At 43.8% G+C, this 18,550-nt stretch overlaps 1 protein-coding gene and 1 pseudogene across 1 annotated transcript; one reads left to right on the forward strand and one right to left on the reverse strand.

Annotated features, from left to right (window-relative positions):
- The first annotated feature begins 1,064 nt into the window (after positions 1 to 1,064).
- LOC109770836 (UPF0481 protein At3g47200-like) lies at positions 1,065 to 2,405 on the forward strand. The gene has a single exon (XM_020329546.3). The coding sequence runs from the start codon at positions 1,065 to 1,067 to the stop codon at positions 2,403 to 2,405; it is 1,341 nt and encodes a 446-aa protein (XP_020185135.1).
- A 5,710-nt stretch (positions 2,406 to 8,115) lies between these two features.
- On the reverse strand, positions 8,116 to 16,066 carry LOC109770840 (putative cysteine-rich receptor-like protein kinase 20; annotated as a pseudogene).
- Positions 16,067 to 18,550: the final 2,484 nt, after the last annotated feature.

Consider the following 18,550-nt stretch of genomic DNA (forward strand, 5'->3'; position numbering starts at 1 on the left):
GAGCCTTATAAAATGAAAAAACTAAGATTTTGAGATAAGCCCTATAAACTGGAAAGGAGGGAGTAAGTAGTACTACGTTATTAATGCATGGTCCATCGTACACTCTCACAATGTTTTTTGGAGTCTGTGTTGCAGCCGGCTGTTAATCTACAGCCCGCTTCCCTTCTCTCTCATCCAACTCAGCACAAATATAATTGTTTAGTCCTTAACTCCTTATAGCCTGCTTACTGTACCTTATTATACTTGCTCTTACCCAACATGGGTGGCATCATGATTTTAGGATTGGCCCACCTCTGCTTTAGGCGTTATACGGACTCTACATGTTTCTTTATATTTCGCCTGTTTATTTTTTGTTTGTATAAGAGGACTTTATTTGGTCGTGTACAACTTAGTTGTGCAGAGGCCGGGTGTAATGCTTAAACCTTTTAAGTAACAAAGAGCTCCTTTTCGAAAATGCACTACTACTGTATTATCGGTGCACTATTGTCTCTATTTTTTTTTACGGTGCCTAGAGATGAGGATCTCAGAGTCTCATGCTGGATTAATCAAGTTTCTGAGATCGATCATACAAGGCAAAACCATGAAACTAACGCTCATAGGTACTTACGGTGCAGATTCAACTTGAGAATGAATCATCAAGCAGTCCAAAAATGAAACTTGAAGATCATCAAACTTCAACTTGACAAGCAGCACACTCACAAACACATCAGCCTTAATTTGTTTTTCCTTTTGAAATGATGACATTCATCCTTTTTCCCGAGGTACATATAAGTTATACCTAGCTGCATTCCAAACATGTTCCTTTGTACAAAATTCTTTGCTTTACCTTGTTTGTAACTCGTAAGCCCTATCTGGACTGGCAGCTTTAGGACCTGTTTGCACGTGTTGAGATACCTTGGTTGAAGATGGGGCAAATGCACTTGGAGGAAGGAATGTGCCTGAGAGCCATATGGATATATATGTGTACACTCTAATTGGTTTGTTCAGTCAACCACTTATAGCTTCTGCAAGTACCCATTTAAGTACTACGTAGGTTTTAGATTGTTGGTGTCCGGTCTGAAGCCATGAACACTAGCATATCAAACAGTGTGCATACACCAATAATTGTGGAGATACCTGGTGAATTAGATGAGTTGAGCCAAGCATCTCAAAAGCTGGAGACTGCTTACTCCAACATCTTTAACAAGATCCACAGGTTCCCGGCATCACTGCGAAGCCTGGATGGCGATTACATCGTCCCAAGAATGGTGTCCATAGGCGCTTACCACCATGGCCGCCCGGAGCTGCAGGGCATGGAGGAGATCAAGAAGGCGGCGGCACACCACTTCTGCAGGGACTCGGGCCACTCTCCCGAGGCCGTGTACGAGAAGGTCCTCGCCGTCGCCGGCGATGCTCGAAGCTGCTACACGGACGGCGGAGCCGCAGGCGCGCTCGAGGGCGATGACTTCGCGTCCATGATGTTGAGAGACGGCTGCTTCTTGCTGCAGCTCGTGCTCTGGTTCTTGCAGGACTGCTCCGGCGATGGCAAGCGTGGCCCTCCGCCGTTCACGTGCCAGGTCAACAGCCTGGCCCTTCTGAGGGACCTCTTCCTGCTGGAGAACCAGATCCCGTGGGCGGTGCTGGAGGCCCTCATGGCCTGCCGGGCGGCCGTCTTCCCGGCTGCGCTGTGTGAGTTCGTCGTCTACATGGGGAAGTTCTTCCAGCTGCACACCGACACCGATCTGCTAGCCAAGCCCCTGGACCTGGACGGGGGCTACAGGCCGGCGCACCTCCTTGCCCTCCTCCATTTCCACCAATCAGGCGGCTCGAGCACAACCGAGGAGCTTCGACTCCGGGGGCTCAGGTCACTGCCGCCGGTGGTCACAAACGCCGTGGACTTCGCGGAGATGGGCATCAAGCTGGCTCCCAGCAAGACGGCGGAGTTCAGGGACATGGCTCTCACCCAGGGCCTCCTCTTCCCGGAGCTGTCCATGCCGCCTCTGTACCTCGCCGAGCTCACCGCGAGCTGGCTCGTCAACATGGCGGCCTTCGAGGCGAGCACGGGGGTGCCTCACGGCGCCACCTCCGGCGAGTACACGGTCAGCTCGTACCTCACCCTCCTGTCCGCGCTCATGGACCGGGAGGAGGACGTGCGCGAGCTGTGCGCCAAGCGGCTCGTCCAGAGCGAGCTCACCGACGGCAGGACGCTCGCCTTCTTCAAGGGCGGCCTCACCAGCTACGCGTACGTGAACGACCGCTACATGGCCATACTGAGCCAGATTGCGGGGTACAGGCGCAGGCGCAGGCTGTGGATCGCCGTCCACAAGTTCGTCTACACCAACTTCAGGACCATCGTTACGTTGCTGTCCGTCGTCAGCGTGCTCGTGGGCCTCTTCAAGGCGCTCCTCTCTCTCAGCAAAGCCTAGCTATATATAGCGTGTGCGTCCGTTGCATTTGTGCAATTACTCGTCATTTCATTCTTGAATTTGTATGTGTGCCTTTTTAAGTATGCGGTGTGCTTTGCAGACGATGAATATGTGCACGACCACTGCACGATGAGCATCTAGCCGTCTGCTGCCTGCTGTTGCCATGCAATGGATGGAACCGATTGCATTGTCGTGCACACATCGTCTGCACCAATGTGGTCTGCACACTATCGTGCGTATAGAACTGCTCTTTTTTAAATGCATGAACATTTTCCAGAAATTTTGTGATAAAAACAAGTTTTGAAAATCATGAACCTTTTTTGAATTTCATTTTTTTGAAACCGATAATAATTTGGAAATTCCGAACAAATTTTGAAAACACAAACATTTTTCAAATACATGAACCAAAATTTGAAAAGCAAATAATTTTTGCATCTATGAACAAAATTTCGAAAAGGCGAACATTTTTTGAATTTGCGAATAAAAATTGAAAACAAGAATAATTTTTGAAAGGCAAGATGATCTTTTAAAGTCCCAATTTTTTTTTAGAAAAGTGAGCATTTTTGAATTTGAGAACAAAATTTGAAAATTTGAACATTTTTTAAGTTTAGAACAATTTCTGAAAACATAAAGAAATGCACATAAAGAAAAATAAACTTGAAAAAAGAAAAGGAAACAGTAAAAGGAAAAAAAGGAGAATGAAGAAACAGGAAAAAAAAGAGCAAAAAAATGTAAAAAGAAGAAAAGGAAAAAAAAGTTCAGGAACCTCCTAGAAGGATACCAAAATATAAAAAAACTGGTGGGATCCTTCTAGAAGGTTCAGTGGTAGAAAAAAGTACAGAAAATCCTGCGCTAAGGAAGCTAGATGGGTCATGCCCACAGTGTTACTCACTCGCTCATTCTATGCGTTTGGTCGACAACTTGACGCAATTAGCGTCAATTAGGGAATTCCGTATGTTTGGAGAGTAGCGTCAAATAGACGGCGCCACGCACAGGAGGCCGCCCGACTTGGCCAGCCCATTGTCACGCGCGGAAACAGAATAACCATTCGGCAAAATAACAGTTTTAAGTAACCGTTTCAAATTATGATTTTATTTTTTCCCTTCAAATATTTATTAAATGCTTAAAAAAGCATTTATTATTTTCAACTTTATCTCTTCATATTTATTCAAATTATGATTTATTTTTTCCTTCAAATATTTATTAAATACTTAAAAAACATTTACTGTTTTCAACTTTATCTCTTTGTATTTACTAGTTATGTTTAAAAATAAAAAATAAGTTTAAGTGTCTGTTTTATCTATGATTTTAAATGCCTTTTTCCTACAAAACTAGGATGGATGCCTATCATGGGCATACCCACCTGCTGGCAAAAGTTTGTGTCATTTCAAGAATGTCCAAAAACACACCATGTTCACCGTAGGGTGTCCGGGTAGGTCAGAACTCAGAAGGCTCAGTTTGAGAGCACATGGTTTCTCAACATCCGTCAGAGAACCCTATTTTTTCATAGCCTTGTATGTTCAATTCAAGGTACCATGACAAATTGTTTGGGTTGTTGACAAGTCTTGCATTTTCTAGAGTTTTTTCGGTAAAAAATGTCAATAAAGGGCCAGACGTGTCGCAATGTGCATACTATGTTGGAAATTGTTCAAACCACGCATGGATACCTACCATGGGCATGCCCACCTGATGACAAAAGTTGGGTTCATTTTAAGGATCTAAGTTCAAGGTAGGGTGTCCGAATAGGCCAGAAGGCTCCATTCGAGAGCATGTGTTTTTTTGACATCTATCAAGCGACTCAAATTTTTTCTATGGCCTTTTTTGAACAATTTAAGGCCCCAATGCCGAGTTGCTTGGGTTTTCAAGAAGTTTTACATTTTTTGAAATTTTCTTGGTCAACAAGGCTGATAAATGGTCAGACGTGTTGCAACTTGTATATGGTATCGGAAGTCATTCAAACCTCGCATGGATGCCTACCTTAGGTGTCTCCACCTGGAGGCAAAAGTTGGGGTCAATTCAACAAGGTCCACGAAAATACCATGTTCAACGGAGCGTGTTCGGATAGACTAGAAAGCTCCGTCTGAGAGCATGTTATTTGTCGACATCTCTGAAATTGCTGCAATTTTTTTCCTGGCCTTGTGTGACAAATTTAAGGTACCGTGCCAGGTTGTTTTGGTTTTTAGCATTTTGCAATTTTTAGAGTTCTCTTGGTCAAAAATGCCGATAAATGGCCGGATGTGTCGCAACATGCATGTGATGTCGAAAGCCGTTCAAACCTGATAGGAATACCTCATATGTCCGTGTCAAACTGCTAGAAGAAGTGCGATCATTTATGCTAGTCCAAGAAAACCACAGGTTGAGAGAAGTGTGCCAAACTAGGGCACACGGGTGCATCTGTGAGCATGTACTTTTTTTTTCTAATTTATGTGCTTCTCTTATTTACGATTTTCGTCATTATCAATCAACAAGAATACTTTCTTATGTCCTGATCATTTCTCAAATTTGTTAATAATTTTGGAATTCCAAATTGTGTATAATCTTTTTTACAAACTTGAACACTCTTTTCAAAATTGTTAACAAATACCCAACAATTGATGAAAATTTTGAAAACAAATTACAAACTATGTACTTTTTGAAATTTATTAATTTTGTTGAAACGCAAACATTTCTAAATTTTAAAACATTTTTTGGAAAGGGAAACATGTTTTGAAATTGCAGAACATTTTTAAAAATTGTAAACAATATTTGGAAAAAGAGTTTTTTTTTGGTATTTCAAACATTTCAAACTTTTGAACAGGTTTAAAAGGAGTAATAAAGTTCAAAATGAATTAACGTGAGAATAGAAGAAAAAAAAGCTTAGGTCTTGGCCCAACTAGGTGACTAGGGGTGGGCATAAAAACCAACCAACCAGGTGCCGAACCGAAAAAACCAAATTTCCACTTTTATTGTTAGTACAGTTAAAATCAGTTTTTGGTTTTAATAACCGAATTCAAATCAGGTTTAATATTAAACCGTATTAACCGAAAGAAAAGGGGTGTGTTACATGTCAACCCGATTTGTTGATGGAGCTGTCCATCTTGTTTCTCTTCTTTATTTTTTCTGCAACAAGATTCCTGTTGCAAAACCTTGTATTTATTTATGTAACACGACCTTTGTTACAACATCTTCACTTCTCTAATTTCTTGCAACAAGACCCTTGTTGCAAAATCTTCAAATCTCTAATTTCCTGCAACAACACCCTTGTTGCGAAACCTTCTTCTCTAATTTCCTGTAACAAGACCCATATTGCACAACCTCTTCCCTCATTGCAAAAATTACAATGACATCTCCACTGCATCTAATTTTCTGTCACAAGATTCATATTGCAAAAATTACAACATCTTTAGCCGCGTCATGCACTTGCGCAATCCTCTTTCGCTGCGACCGTTCTGCAAAAGGTAAGATGAGGGAGAGAGGTGTGTGCTCTAGTAGGCGGCGGACGTCCCGCGCTAGATCGGCCGGGTGTTCATAATCATTTCCCAAAGAAAAATCAAAGTGCAAGCATCCACTACGAGGCTCCCTCACGCGTGTCGCCTAACATCGACGGTTTAGTCGCACGTGTGCGTCCAGCCACGTAGGATACGAACGGCCCAATGCACGCTTTGTTTCCCATGTAGAGCTAAGCCAACTAAGCTACTGCCAGGCGGGGACCCCTATTTCTCGCGTTAGGCGAGACGAGAGGTTTCTCTCGCTGAAGAGCGTCCGAGCTGGGCCGGCGCACGAGTCCGGGAGGCCACAACCTTTTTTCCTTTCTTTTACGTTTTATGTTTTCTCTTTTCTCTTTTAATTTATTTTTGTACTTTTGTTTATACTTTAAAACAATCTAAATATATATATTACAAAAAACACTCATCAATTGTTTTTGGAAAAAGTGTTGAAAAAGTATTAAAAAAATGTTGAAAAACTGAGAAAATGTTGATCATGTTATAAAAATGTTGATTATGTACATAAAAATGTTGAACAACTATTTGAAAAAATTCTGAAAAAGTATTTTAAAAAATGTTGATCATGTATATAAAATATTGAACAAGTATTTGAAAAATGTTGAACAAGTATTTGAAAAATGTTGAACGAGTATTTGAAGACATGTTAATCATGTATATAAAAAATTGAACAAGTATTTGAAAAATGTTGAACAAATATGTGAAAAAAATTGATCATGTATAAAAGAATGTAGGATGGAAAACAAAAAGAAACTAAGAAAAAAAATCAAAGAAAAAAGAGAAATCAAAGAAAAGAAAACAGAAAACAGAAAACAGAGAAAGAACAGAGAAAACCGGCTCCGATCGGCTCTAGTAGGTCACGATCCTACTACTAACAGTAACTGGACGTGGGTGCAGTGGTTAGTTGCGTCGGTGTTCCCCCTCACGACCAGGGTTTGATTCATGGTGTGTGCTCCTTTTCTTCCCAAAATTTTCAATCTGCACGTGCTTAAATGGACTGGCCCAATACTGTTTGCTTCAACGTGAGAATTTCCTCTCGACTCTCTTAAGGCGAGAAATAGTCGCCGCGACTGCCAGGCTTCGTAAGGCAACTACTAGTACTTCTATGGGCTGACGGAGCGGCAACCGTCTTATTTGTGTAGTGCCACATCGCCGGTATGCTCAAAGGGTAAAGGTGCTAGTGGATATAAGATGACGGCTCATAGGGGAAGCACTCGCAGCTGGGTCGTAGCTTGTAGATATACGCTACAAAAAGGTTTTCGATATAAACTAAAAACCACACCGAATCAGTTGGTTAACTGAAATATCTGTTTGTTGTATTGGGTTGTCATTTTTGGTTTGCTAACCGAAATAACAAAAGAGTGGTAAAAACCAAATTTTCGGTTTCTACCGAATGCTCACCCCGATAGGCGACGACATCGCTCCAGTCGGGCACCTGTTGGGCCGGCCCAAGCATTTGCGGATTTAAAAAAAGATCATCCATGTTGAAAAAAATGTTCAAAAAATTTCACTAAAATAATTGCAATAAAAGTTTGAGAAATTGAAATAGATTCATAAATTTGAGAAAAAAAATCACGGATTTGTTTTTTTTATTTTAAAAAGTTCACGCATTTGAAAAAGAGAAAAAGGAAACGAAAAAAGAAAAAAGGAAAAGAAAACAAAAAATATACTAAAACAGAACAAAACCTAGTAAAAAAAAATGAAAAACCAGCCTGAAAATTTAAGAAGGTACATTTGCCACATAAGAAGCCAAAAGGAAAACAAGTGGGCATTATTATAACTTGAAGTGAACTTTCAGGGTTGGAGTTTGAATCTCCCGTGGTGCAGATTTTTTGAAGATTAAAAAGAAAGAGAAAAAAAAGGTTGAGGTCGCCAAATAGGGTTTGGGTATGCCACGTGCGCCGGGCCGTGTACGGGCGGTATGTACATAGCATACGTATCGGCGCGAGCGACATTTTTTTTTTAAAAGGCCATCCTATGAAGGGGTATGGAGATATCTCCTCTGTTGATTTTTTTGGGGGGTGGGGGTGGGGGTGGGGGGGGGGGGGGGGGGGTTGTTGTTGTACCAAGGCAGAAGTGTTTACGATTTTGTAAAGGAAACATATGGACGAAAAGCTGATAGAGGCCTTTTATGCGCTTCTCTTACAAGCTCATGGAGAATAACTGTTCCCAAACATGAGCAATAACATGCTAAATTTTGCTAAAACCGGCTTAGGACAACAACAACAAAAGGTGGAACATATTTCATTAATTTGATGTAGCTGATGGATAATCAGCCTTTACCATAGAAACAAGTTTATCTCCACTGATCTTAACATCAGAAATCTGCACATCGCTTTGAACAATAAAAAGGCCATGATCCTTCCTCACGTTCCAATTCCAACCATATGGACATATGTGGTAAGCAATTTAAATTAATCCAAAAAAATATTCCAACCATATTTGGCATTTAACAGTTTCGGTCGCATCAAACCTCCTGGTCTATGATTAAGCGAACTCTAGTCAGCACTGTGGCTGAACTCGTTATGGTTATGTCTATTGTCCGGCTTGATCGGTTTATGTATGTATCCTCACCAGCACCCCCTTCACTCAGCGCGGAAGGCTCCTTAGGCTCCGTTGGTAAGCTCATGCTTTCAGAGGTCAGCATTGCAGCAACATCCGTCATGGCGGGGCGATCCACTGGATCTTCCTGAGCGCAGAGCAGCGCCACCTGAGCGTACATCGCTACCTCGGCGATGTCGTATCCATGCCCTAGTGATCCATCTACGAGCTCATGCAGCCTTCTGTCCTTCCACATACGCCAGGCCTGAAATGTTTTTTTAATACAGCTGCCATTAAAGAAATGCAATCTGAATCCAAATTCATACATATATGGTCCAACTATTAACATTTTAACAAGAACAATCATAGAACTGTAAGTGATGTCGCCTGAAATTTATATTCACTCACATCTCATACAAGATCGCCGCCGACGGTATCCCCTCGGTTGTCGAGTATGGTGTTCTTTCGTCCGCTAATGGTCTCCAGAACCAAGATGCCGAAGCTGAACACATCCGTCTTCAGAGAGTAAACCCCTCGAGGTGCATACTCCGGGGCTATGTAACCACTGAAAAGAGGGGATGAGAAAACTGCAATATTAGCACATATGACCCAGTGACTGAAAAATCAGGAGGCAGGTAGCTTCTTACCTAGTGCCCACCACCCTGCATGTATGCTCTTCTGTTACGTCTGGACTCAGGGTTTTAGCTGATCCAAAATCAGAAATATTCAGGGTCATGTCACATTCCAAGATAATATTATTTGGTTTCCAGTCCCTATGGACAATAGATAGCATGGGGTGCTTGTGCAGGTAAACAAGCCCCTCTACTAACCCTTTGATTATTTTGAGTCTCTTAGACCAGTCTAGTAATGGCCCTTTTATTCTGTCTGCCAAATGTTGAAACAACAAACTTTCAGATAAAATAAGATTTATATTTTGCTCTAAATCAAATCAGAATAGTTTTTAAATCAATTACGGTAAAAAAAACAAGCACATCACTTACCTGTAGATAAATTTGTGCACATATATACTCGGAATACAAAGAAGCATGTCTTATAAAATAAATTGGATGATAGGGATAACATACCAAATATGTGATGGTCCAAGGCACCATTGTGCATGAACTTGTAGACCAGAATCCTTTCTTCTCCATGGATGCACCACCCTAGTAACCTTATTACATTTGTATGCCGAAGCCTAGCAAGCTGCAGTTCATTGCTGAAATCAGATAACATTGCACGGTGATCGAATCTCTTGATACCAACCACAAGTCCATGGGGCAACTGACCCTGCAACGATTACAAATGGAGTATAGACATCTTAGGCATTTACATAATTAGTTAGTTCCTTTCTATTGGCTTACAAATACCTTGTATGCTGTAGCAAATCCACCAGATCCAAGATATCTCTTCTCTCAGAAATTATCTGTAGCATCCACGATCTCAAAGTAATTGAACACTGTGAATCCTGGGTAATCTTCTCCTGTGTGCATGCAAAGTTCCACTAATTCTTTGTTGTCGAGGGTTTTCTGTATTCTGTTCTTGCAGGCCTGCTATTCCAGAGTCATGAACAATATATCCTCGTCACTAATGAAATTGCAATCAACATTGATATGGCTAACAGTATACAAATATAATATTAGGATCTTCCATTTTCTTTGTCATGCAGATCATCGATTCATCATTTGTAGAAGCCGCTAGCTTATGAACTTGAAAATATACTAAAATTTAATAGAAGCTTCATGGATAATATTGTGTTGTCTCTCACTGAAGTCCTATCTTTATAAAGCTTCAGATGAGGTATGATGCATTGTAATTCCCTTAACTCAGGGGATTCATGCCAATGAATATGTTAATTAAATGAAGTAAGCACCATTGCTGGCCTGGCATATACAGCAACTGTACTAAACGAAATCTGTAGGAGTTGCAAAATTCAGACAGCAAGTATACATGAGCACTTGGCAACAATGATGCATGTATGCATCAGGATTCAGGAGCTCAGGAGACATGCTTTTTGGCGCCTTCCTGATGCGACAAATAAATTCTGAATTGTTGTGGTATAAAATTTTCTAGACGGGGACATATATCTGTTCTTCTCCTGAAAAATAACAGTGATTTGGAATAGTTCAAGCACAGCAGTAATCTTCTTTGTTCATGAAAAGAATTGTTATTAGGAAGGAACATACAACACATGAAAACGTAGAAAGAGATCCAATGTTCTTCCTGATGCCTCAGTACACACTTTCCCGACTAGAGCAGCAGAATGCTTTAAGAAGCCACAGAAGCATACAAGAATAAATAAGTACGAAAAGATTACTCAAATGCTCTGCAAAATTCAGACCAACAATTTTCTCATTCATATCCAAAATTGATTACAGTATGACTTGATAGTCGGTACATCAAGGACTTGCTTAGCTCAAAGCTTCACTCACACATACACACAAGAGTTCACCAACCAATGCTACTCGTTAGAAACTGCAACTTTAACTCACCACGACGCCAATGCCTAAGAATCCAAGTCAGCCAAGATTAATTTTACAGGAGGGTCAGCATAGTCTCCAGACGCTAGGCAGCTCACATGATTACTGTGTGTATCGACAAGTTCAATTCTACTCCTTTTTTCCTGCTACAAGCCGGGTAGCAAACGGGCGTTTTGGATTTTGCGGCGAGTGCGTTTTACGCTCTGTCTCGTGCCGGAATTGCAGTACATGAGCTTCCTTTTTAGGCTCATCTGCTTTACTTTGATTTATTGAAAATGCCCTTTATTTACTTAAACCCTTACTTAGGACCAGGTGTGGATGTAGTGTAACTATGCCGTACACATCTTAACAAGGTTTTTGCTGCCTAGCTAGATGGAGACTCTGCTGACACTCTTGTAAAATTACTAATGACTGAAAGGGATTGAAAGAACACTAGAAATCTTGGTGATTAAGTGCAGAACCTAGAGATGCAAAGATTAAATGAAACTCATGTGTGAATGGTTTAGGAAGGACTAACTTAATCGAAGGCTCACCCACACGGACTCAAGAAAGGAATTGGTTCCTCTGCTTCCTCTGATGCAAGACTAGCACCAAGAAGCTGCTGATGATTTCTTCCTCTGCTTCCATCACCCGTGGATTGCAGTCATCCGTGGATTTGCATCGCTTGAGCAAAGTCCCGTCGACGAGCCATCTCGAGGAGGTGAGCTTGATAACGCCATGCGTGCTGTCTTGCTTTGAGCAGCTCCTCAGGGGACTTGGTCACGTCGGAGTGATGGATCCAGGGGTCGTTGAACTGCACCGTGTCCGCCATCTGCTCCACCTTTCGCCGGGCCTCTGCTCTGCTGCGCTCGATCTCCTGCCGACGGTTGGCCTCTTCTTTGGAGGCAGAGCGAGCCTTGTCGAGGCGAGCCATGGTGAGGCGAGCTTTCTCGATCAGTTCGCGCATGCTGATCTGCGGCTTCGGTTGCGTCGCGCTCTCCGGAGATTCGGCGACCTGGTTCTTGATCCCGGAAGGGTGGAGGCACGTCGGAGTCTTTGGATCCTTGCCTCCGCTGGGACACGGAAGCTTGCTGCTGCCCTTGATGTTGACGGGGACCACGACATGGAGCTTGCCCCCGGAGCAGGCACCGCGAACGCGCTTCGCCGGCAGCTGCACGTCGTGCACGGATCCGGGACGCTTTGGCCTCTTGGCAGCCGCGGGGTTCGCCATCAAGGCGGGGTGTACGCGCACGCGGGAGGAGCAGGAGCGCAGGTCGGCGGCGGCGGCGGCGGCGGCGCTACGGCGCGGGAGCAGAGACTGCGGAAGCACCGTGGTGCCGGCCATGGTCGCGGCAGCGAAGTCGCGGGAGCAACGATCAAACAACGATCGCGAGAGCAGGGATCCGGCGGGAGGGAGGAAGAGGATGCGGTGGAGAGCGAGGTGAGATAGATCGGGAATTCGGGAGACGGGGGGCGAGCAAGAAAGAAGAGACGCGGCAAGCAATTTGAATCCGAGTCGCAGTCGCCCAGGCATAGCTAAAACGCGCGCTTTCGTTTTTGAATCCGAGTCGGCCCAGGCAATGGCTAAAACGCGCACTAATGAATCCGAGTATAAGATGAATCTTTCCATCTTTCCAACTAGCACTAATGAATTCCGAGTATTAGAAATCTATAAACGCGCACTAATGGCTTCTGATTACTATGTGTCGTTGCTTACGTCTCTCTGCTTCAGTTCAGAGTTCAGAGTTCTATGGCACACACACACACACACAAAGAAGACCACCTTCAGTTCAGAGTTCTTATATTGTACGTTACCTGAGCATGGAGATCTTCAGGTGCATATTTGGAGATCCTGATGTGTTTCTAGTGTGTACAGTTACAGATCTTAACTCTGACCTCTGTAGTTGCTGCTTGTCAAGTTGAAGTCTGATCATGCAACCTTTGGTCCTTCCACATATGCCAGGCCTGAACGAGTTTTTCAACAAGATTGACATGAGAGAACTGCAGCGCGAAAGAAGGAAAATAATCTGGCAACAAAAGTAAACATCCCATGAATGTGAACTAGTATAAGAAATCTTGCTTTAAATATATATGTTCAGTTCACTCACATCTCGTACAAGATCACCAACAGTATCCCCTCGCTTGTCGAGTATGGTATTCTTTCGGCCACTAATAATCACCAGAACCAAAACGCCAAAGCTGAACACATCTGTCTTCATTGAGTAAACTCCTCGAGAATCGAGATGCATAGTCCGGAGCTTTGTAACCACTGAAAAGTGGAACAAAAGATATCAAAACTGTAAGATTAGAACATCTGTAGACAAAGTGAAACAAAAGATATCAAAACTGTAAGATTAGAACATCTGTAGACAAAATGGTGGGAATCTGTGATGATTGATATATTAGGTAGCTGATACCTGGTTCCCACGACCCTACTCGTGCGCTCTTCTGCTACATCTGAACTCAGTGCTCTAGCTGATCCAAAATCAGCAATCTTTGGGATCATGTTACAATCCAAGAGGACATTATGTGGTTTCAAGTCTCTGTGGACAAGCCAGAACATGAAGTGCTTATGCAGGCAAACAATTCCCTCTGTTAACCCTGTAATTATCTTGAATCGCCTAGACCAGTGTAGCAACGGCCCTTTTGTTCTGTCTGCAAAATGTTCGAACAATGATGTGGAATTAGGGTTGTTGTAGCCTTGATTTAATTGTAGACGGTTTGCATTCGTGCACATACATACTTGGAAGTAAATGAGGCGCGCTTGGAAATAACTTACAGTAGGGAAAACTTACCGCATAGGTAACGATCCAAGGAACCAATTTGCATCAACTCATACACTAGAATCCGTTCTTTCCCATGGATGCACCACCCCAATAACCTAATCACATTGGCATGCTGAAGCTTTGCAAGCTGCAATTCACTGTTGACTTCAACCATTGCTGCGTGCTCATCAGCTCTTTTGATGGCAACATTAAGTCCACCAGGCAACTGGCCCTGAAATTTTTACTAAGGGAGTTAAAATTAACTTTCTCTAAGCGAACATCCACGCTATTAGGAAGACAAGTGGGATATGTATTCACTTTGTTAACTTGTTTCTATGTTGGCTTACCTTGTACACCCTCCCAAATCCTCCCCATCCAATTATCATCTTCTCTGAAAAATTCTCTGTAGCATCCAAGATCTGACAGAAATCGAACCTTGTGAATCCCGCGCAAGCCTCTTCCATACGGGTACAAAGCTTCACAAGTTCTTCAATGTCAACGATATTCTGTTCTTGCAGGTCCACTTTTCCTGACTCACAGATAATCTATCATTGTCACTAATGGAGATTTAACAAACGTCGACACTACTAAAAGTATAAAAAAATATTGAGAAAATGATCCAGTTTTTTTGTGTTTCATGTGGTTACTAAGGGAGTAAGTATGTGCTAAAGGAATTTCTCAAGTACAGAACTCAGTGTTCGGTCTTATATTTGTTTACAGAGGTAGTATCATACATACTCCCTCCGTTCCAAAATAGATGACCCAACTTTGTACTAACTGTGTACTAAAGTTAGTACAAAGGTAAGTCATCTATTTTGGAACGGAGGGAGTATATGATTGCTTCCAGTAGCTAGTGCTCTTTCATGACGTGCTAATTAACTTCTATTTTACTACAGTTAAATTCTATGTGGTGACAGAATATTTATTCATGAAAAAGTAACATGTGTAACAAAAGTCATATCAAAATCATTCATATGGATACAATGAAGCAATCCGAAATTCTTGAAGCATATAACATTGACATGAAACCTCAGTCAATTAGTTTCCACATCTGAGTCCATGATTAAGCGCATTAGGATATTCACAGAAGTAAGAGCTTACCTACAAATGGGTGTTCTCCAATATCGCAGTGTTCTGTAGCTCCTTTGTTTGGAAGCCTAAATATAGGAAAATTTCATCATTCTTGTGCCACCCATCTTTGGTTTCAACAGTCATAAGTGGGAAACTTCATGCATTTGAGTCTGTGTAACTGAACTTATGGCATTTATAGTACATAACTTGAACATGACATTAACTCAACTTAACAAGGAAAAATCATGCTTATATTGAATATGGCAAATCATTTTGTATCTTAAGTCAAACAAATTCATAAATGTGGCGTACATCCTGGAATAATAAGCTACATAATGGAAGAATAATCTGACCTGATGTGACGATTTGAACTATCTGTGACTACAGTGAGCACCCCCTCATCAGCCTGCTAGACAATATCAAATATCATCGTTATTGATGTACAACTAGCCAGCACAGATTGTATGATTGAGGTTTAGCTGTAGCCCCTCACTCCCCCAATCTACAATCCTATTGGTCCACGATTAATTAGCCCGCTAAACCAGTAAACAATCCCCCGTAGCTCTACCATTACTCACTGTAAATTCATATCGAATTGTTTAACTGGCAATTAACAATCTGCAATTGGACCCCAATTCAGACTCAGTTCGACCGAATTTAAGTAAAATCGCTCTGAAATCAGTAATTTTCCTCAACCAGTGAGGTTTCAGTTTTGATATCAGCTCTGAAAATCAGTGGTTGCCCCAATTTTGATACTACTAACCTTGACACGGCGACTATCTGCAGTAGAATTGTCGACGAGGGCGATGAGCGGGATGAGGCCGATGAACATGTCGATCTCGTGCTGCGTGGCGCGGAGCTCGTCGGCCATCCGGAAACCCAGCAACAGGCGGCGCAGGTAGCCGCAGTCCTGGCACGCCGTGACGAGCGCGTAGCACCGCCGCAGCGCGCCGCCGAGCTGCTCCAGCGGCCGCCTGGTGGCCTCCCGCCGCATCAGCTCCGCGAGCTCCAGCTCCCTGAGCAGGCCGCCGACGAGCTCCACGTGCTGCGCGAGCCGCACGCAGGCGTCCCGGTGGCGGCGCGCCGCCAGGGCGGCCTGCACGACCATGGAGACCAGCCCCAGAGCGTCCACGCCGACCAGCTGCGCCACGTTGGAGGCCTGCCCCAGCGTGCCCCACGGGCTGCTCGAAGGGCTGTCCCACGGGCTCGCCATGCTCGCTGCTCCCCGCTCCTGCGCTCTGCGGCCTCTCCCTCTCCAGGCCTCGTTGCCGCCATTGACACGTATCTATCGGCGTGTCTTTGTGTCGCCGGCGACTTTGACTAAGCGTGGACTTCCGTTGCATTCTAACGCCACATTTCTTGTTTTAATTTTTATAAAGACACAAATGGCGAAAACTGCTTTTGGAGCTCGACCTCCATCGAGGCCCCCAAATTCAAAATTTAAATTTCATCAAAATTCATATATTTACGTTTCAAAAAATTCTGAAAAAAATTACAGATATGCATGAAGGCATAACACACATGTGATCAATTTTCAGGCAAAATACATTGAAATGAAGGTTGTGCAGAAAAAAATCTAAGACTTTTTAACACGTGATACTATTTATCCTCCCACCATAATTTTGTCTTTTTATGTACAGATCGCATTTCAAGATATTTCATTCTAAAAATTTATACACATACACATAACATCGCACAATTTTTTTAGATTTTTTTGAAATCAAAAAGTTTGAATTATGATTTTTTTTTTCAAATGTTTTGAGCTCTAGTGAGCTTGCTTTCTACTAAGGCCTGTTCTATCCTAAACTGGCAGCTAACCGTGGAGTACTTGCCAATCCATCAGCTCGGTCACTAAAACGACATTCTCCACAAATGGCCTTTATTTCTTTAGAATGTCACATTGGCATTCTATGGTTACAAATGAACTACACATACAAATCCACAAATCAACTTTTACCATCGTTGTTGACAAGATCCCGCCCTAGCGCCGCCTTCCCCTCGGGGGGGGGGGGGGGGGGCTCCTTCCCCCTTTCGCCGCCGGCGGGCGCCCCCGGCTTTGGCCCGGGTGGTGTCGGCGGCGGCAGGATCTCATGTACCCGCGCGAGCGTCTCCCCTTCCCGGGTGTTAAGGCATATCTCTCTAGATGTAGTTTTGGTGATTGATGACAACATGTTTGCGGACTAATCGTGTGCTTTGAGCATTTCAGAGATTCATCATTTGGCACGAGACGATTTCTTTCCCCTCGGAGTGTCATTCAAGACGGTGTAGCTCTTTCGCTTCTTTTGGTGGATTAGTTTCGTAGGAGTCACCGTACTATCAAGAGGGGGTCCGCTTTGGTAAGGCTAGGGTGGAATTAACACGTACACATCCTCTTTGCACCCTCTGAGCCTTTCCGCTTCATTGGAGTTTTCTTTCCTCTCTCTTTGGGCCGAGTCTAGTCCCAGCGGTAGTACCGCGGTACCCAGCGGTAGTACCGCTTAGGGGTCACAAGCGGCAGTATCGCTCCGCAGCGGTAGTACCGCTGGTGGGTCCTCAGCAGTAGTACCGCTACGGTACCAGGCCCCTACCGCGTCGACTCAAGGGGTCTTTTTCGTGCAGATTGTGCGGTACTTCGCATCGGCAGTAGAGCGGCAGTACCGCTCTTAAGCGGTAGTACCGCCCTACCACCGCGGCAGTACCGCCCATGTCCGTATCTCCCTTGCCCTCCAATCTCCACGGTAGTGCCGCCGTGGGAGCGGTAGTACCGCTGGTCTCAGCGGTAGTACCGCTGCCTTATGCGGTAGTACCGCCCTCTGCGGGGCTGTTGTGGGGGGTAACGGTTGGATTGTTCCCCCCACTATATAAAGAGGTCTTCTTCCCCATAGTTGAACTATCTCTTCCTCCAAAAGCTCCATTGTTGCTCCAAGCTCCATTTTTGCCCGATCTCTCTCCCTAGCCAATCAAACTTGTTGATTTGCTCGGGATTGGTTGAGAAGGCCCCGATCTACACTTCCACCAAGAGAAATTTGATTCCCCCCACTTATCCCTAGCGGATCTTGTTACTCTTGGGTGTTTGAGCACCCTAGACGGTTGAGGTCACCGCGGAGCCATAGTCCATTGTGATGAAGCTTTGTGATGTCGTTGGGAGCCTCCAATTAAGTTGTGGAGATTGCCCCAACCTTGTTTGTAAAGGTCTGGTCGCTGCCTTCAAGGGCACCAATAGTGGAATCACGGCATCTCGCATTGTGTGAGGGTGTGAGGAGAATACGGTGGCCCTAGTGGCTTCTTGGGGAGCATTGTGCCTCCACACCGCTCCAACGGAGACGTACTTCCCCTCAAAAGGAAGGAACTTCGGTAACACATCCTCGTCTTCACCGGCTCCACTCTTGGTTATCTCGTCCCTTTACTTTCGCAAGCTTACTTGTGTTAAATCCCTTGCTTGCTTGTGTGCTTGTTGTCATTGCATCATATAGGTTGCTCACTTAGTTGCATATCTAGACAACCTACTTTGATGCAAAGTTTAAATTGGTAAAAGAAAAGCTAAAATTGTTAGTTGCCTATTCACCCCCCCTCTAGTCAACTATATCGATCCTTTCAATTGGTATCAGAGCCTCGTCTCTTTATTAAGGACTTTACCGTCCGAAGAGTATGGTTGACATCGTAGACGGAGTGGAGGAGCACTCCGGTGTGAATCCGGTCTCGTCTACGGGAGATGGGGGGTCCGCGGTCTCTCGTGAGGAATTAAATGTGGCGTTGGACACATTGAAAACCTCCATGACTACCGAGGTCGAAAGCATGTTCAATAAATACTTAGAAGGGCTTAAACTTTCCACCGCACCGTTGAAAGTGGG

Source organism: Aegilops tauschii, chromosome 7, assembly GCF_002575655.3.
Source record: "Aegilops tauschii subsp. strangulata cultivar AL8/78 chromosome 7, Aet v6.0, whole genome shotgun sequence".
NCBI classification, from domain to species: Eukaryota; Viridiplantae; Streptophyta; class Magnoliopsida; order Poales; family Poaceae; genus Aegilops; species Aegilops tauschii.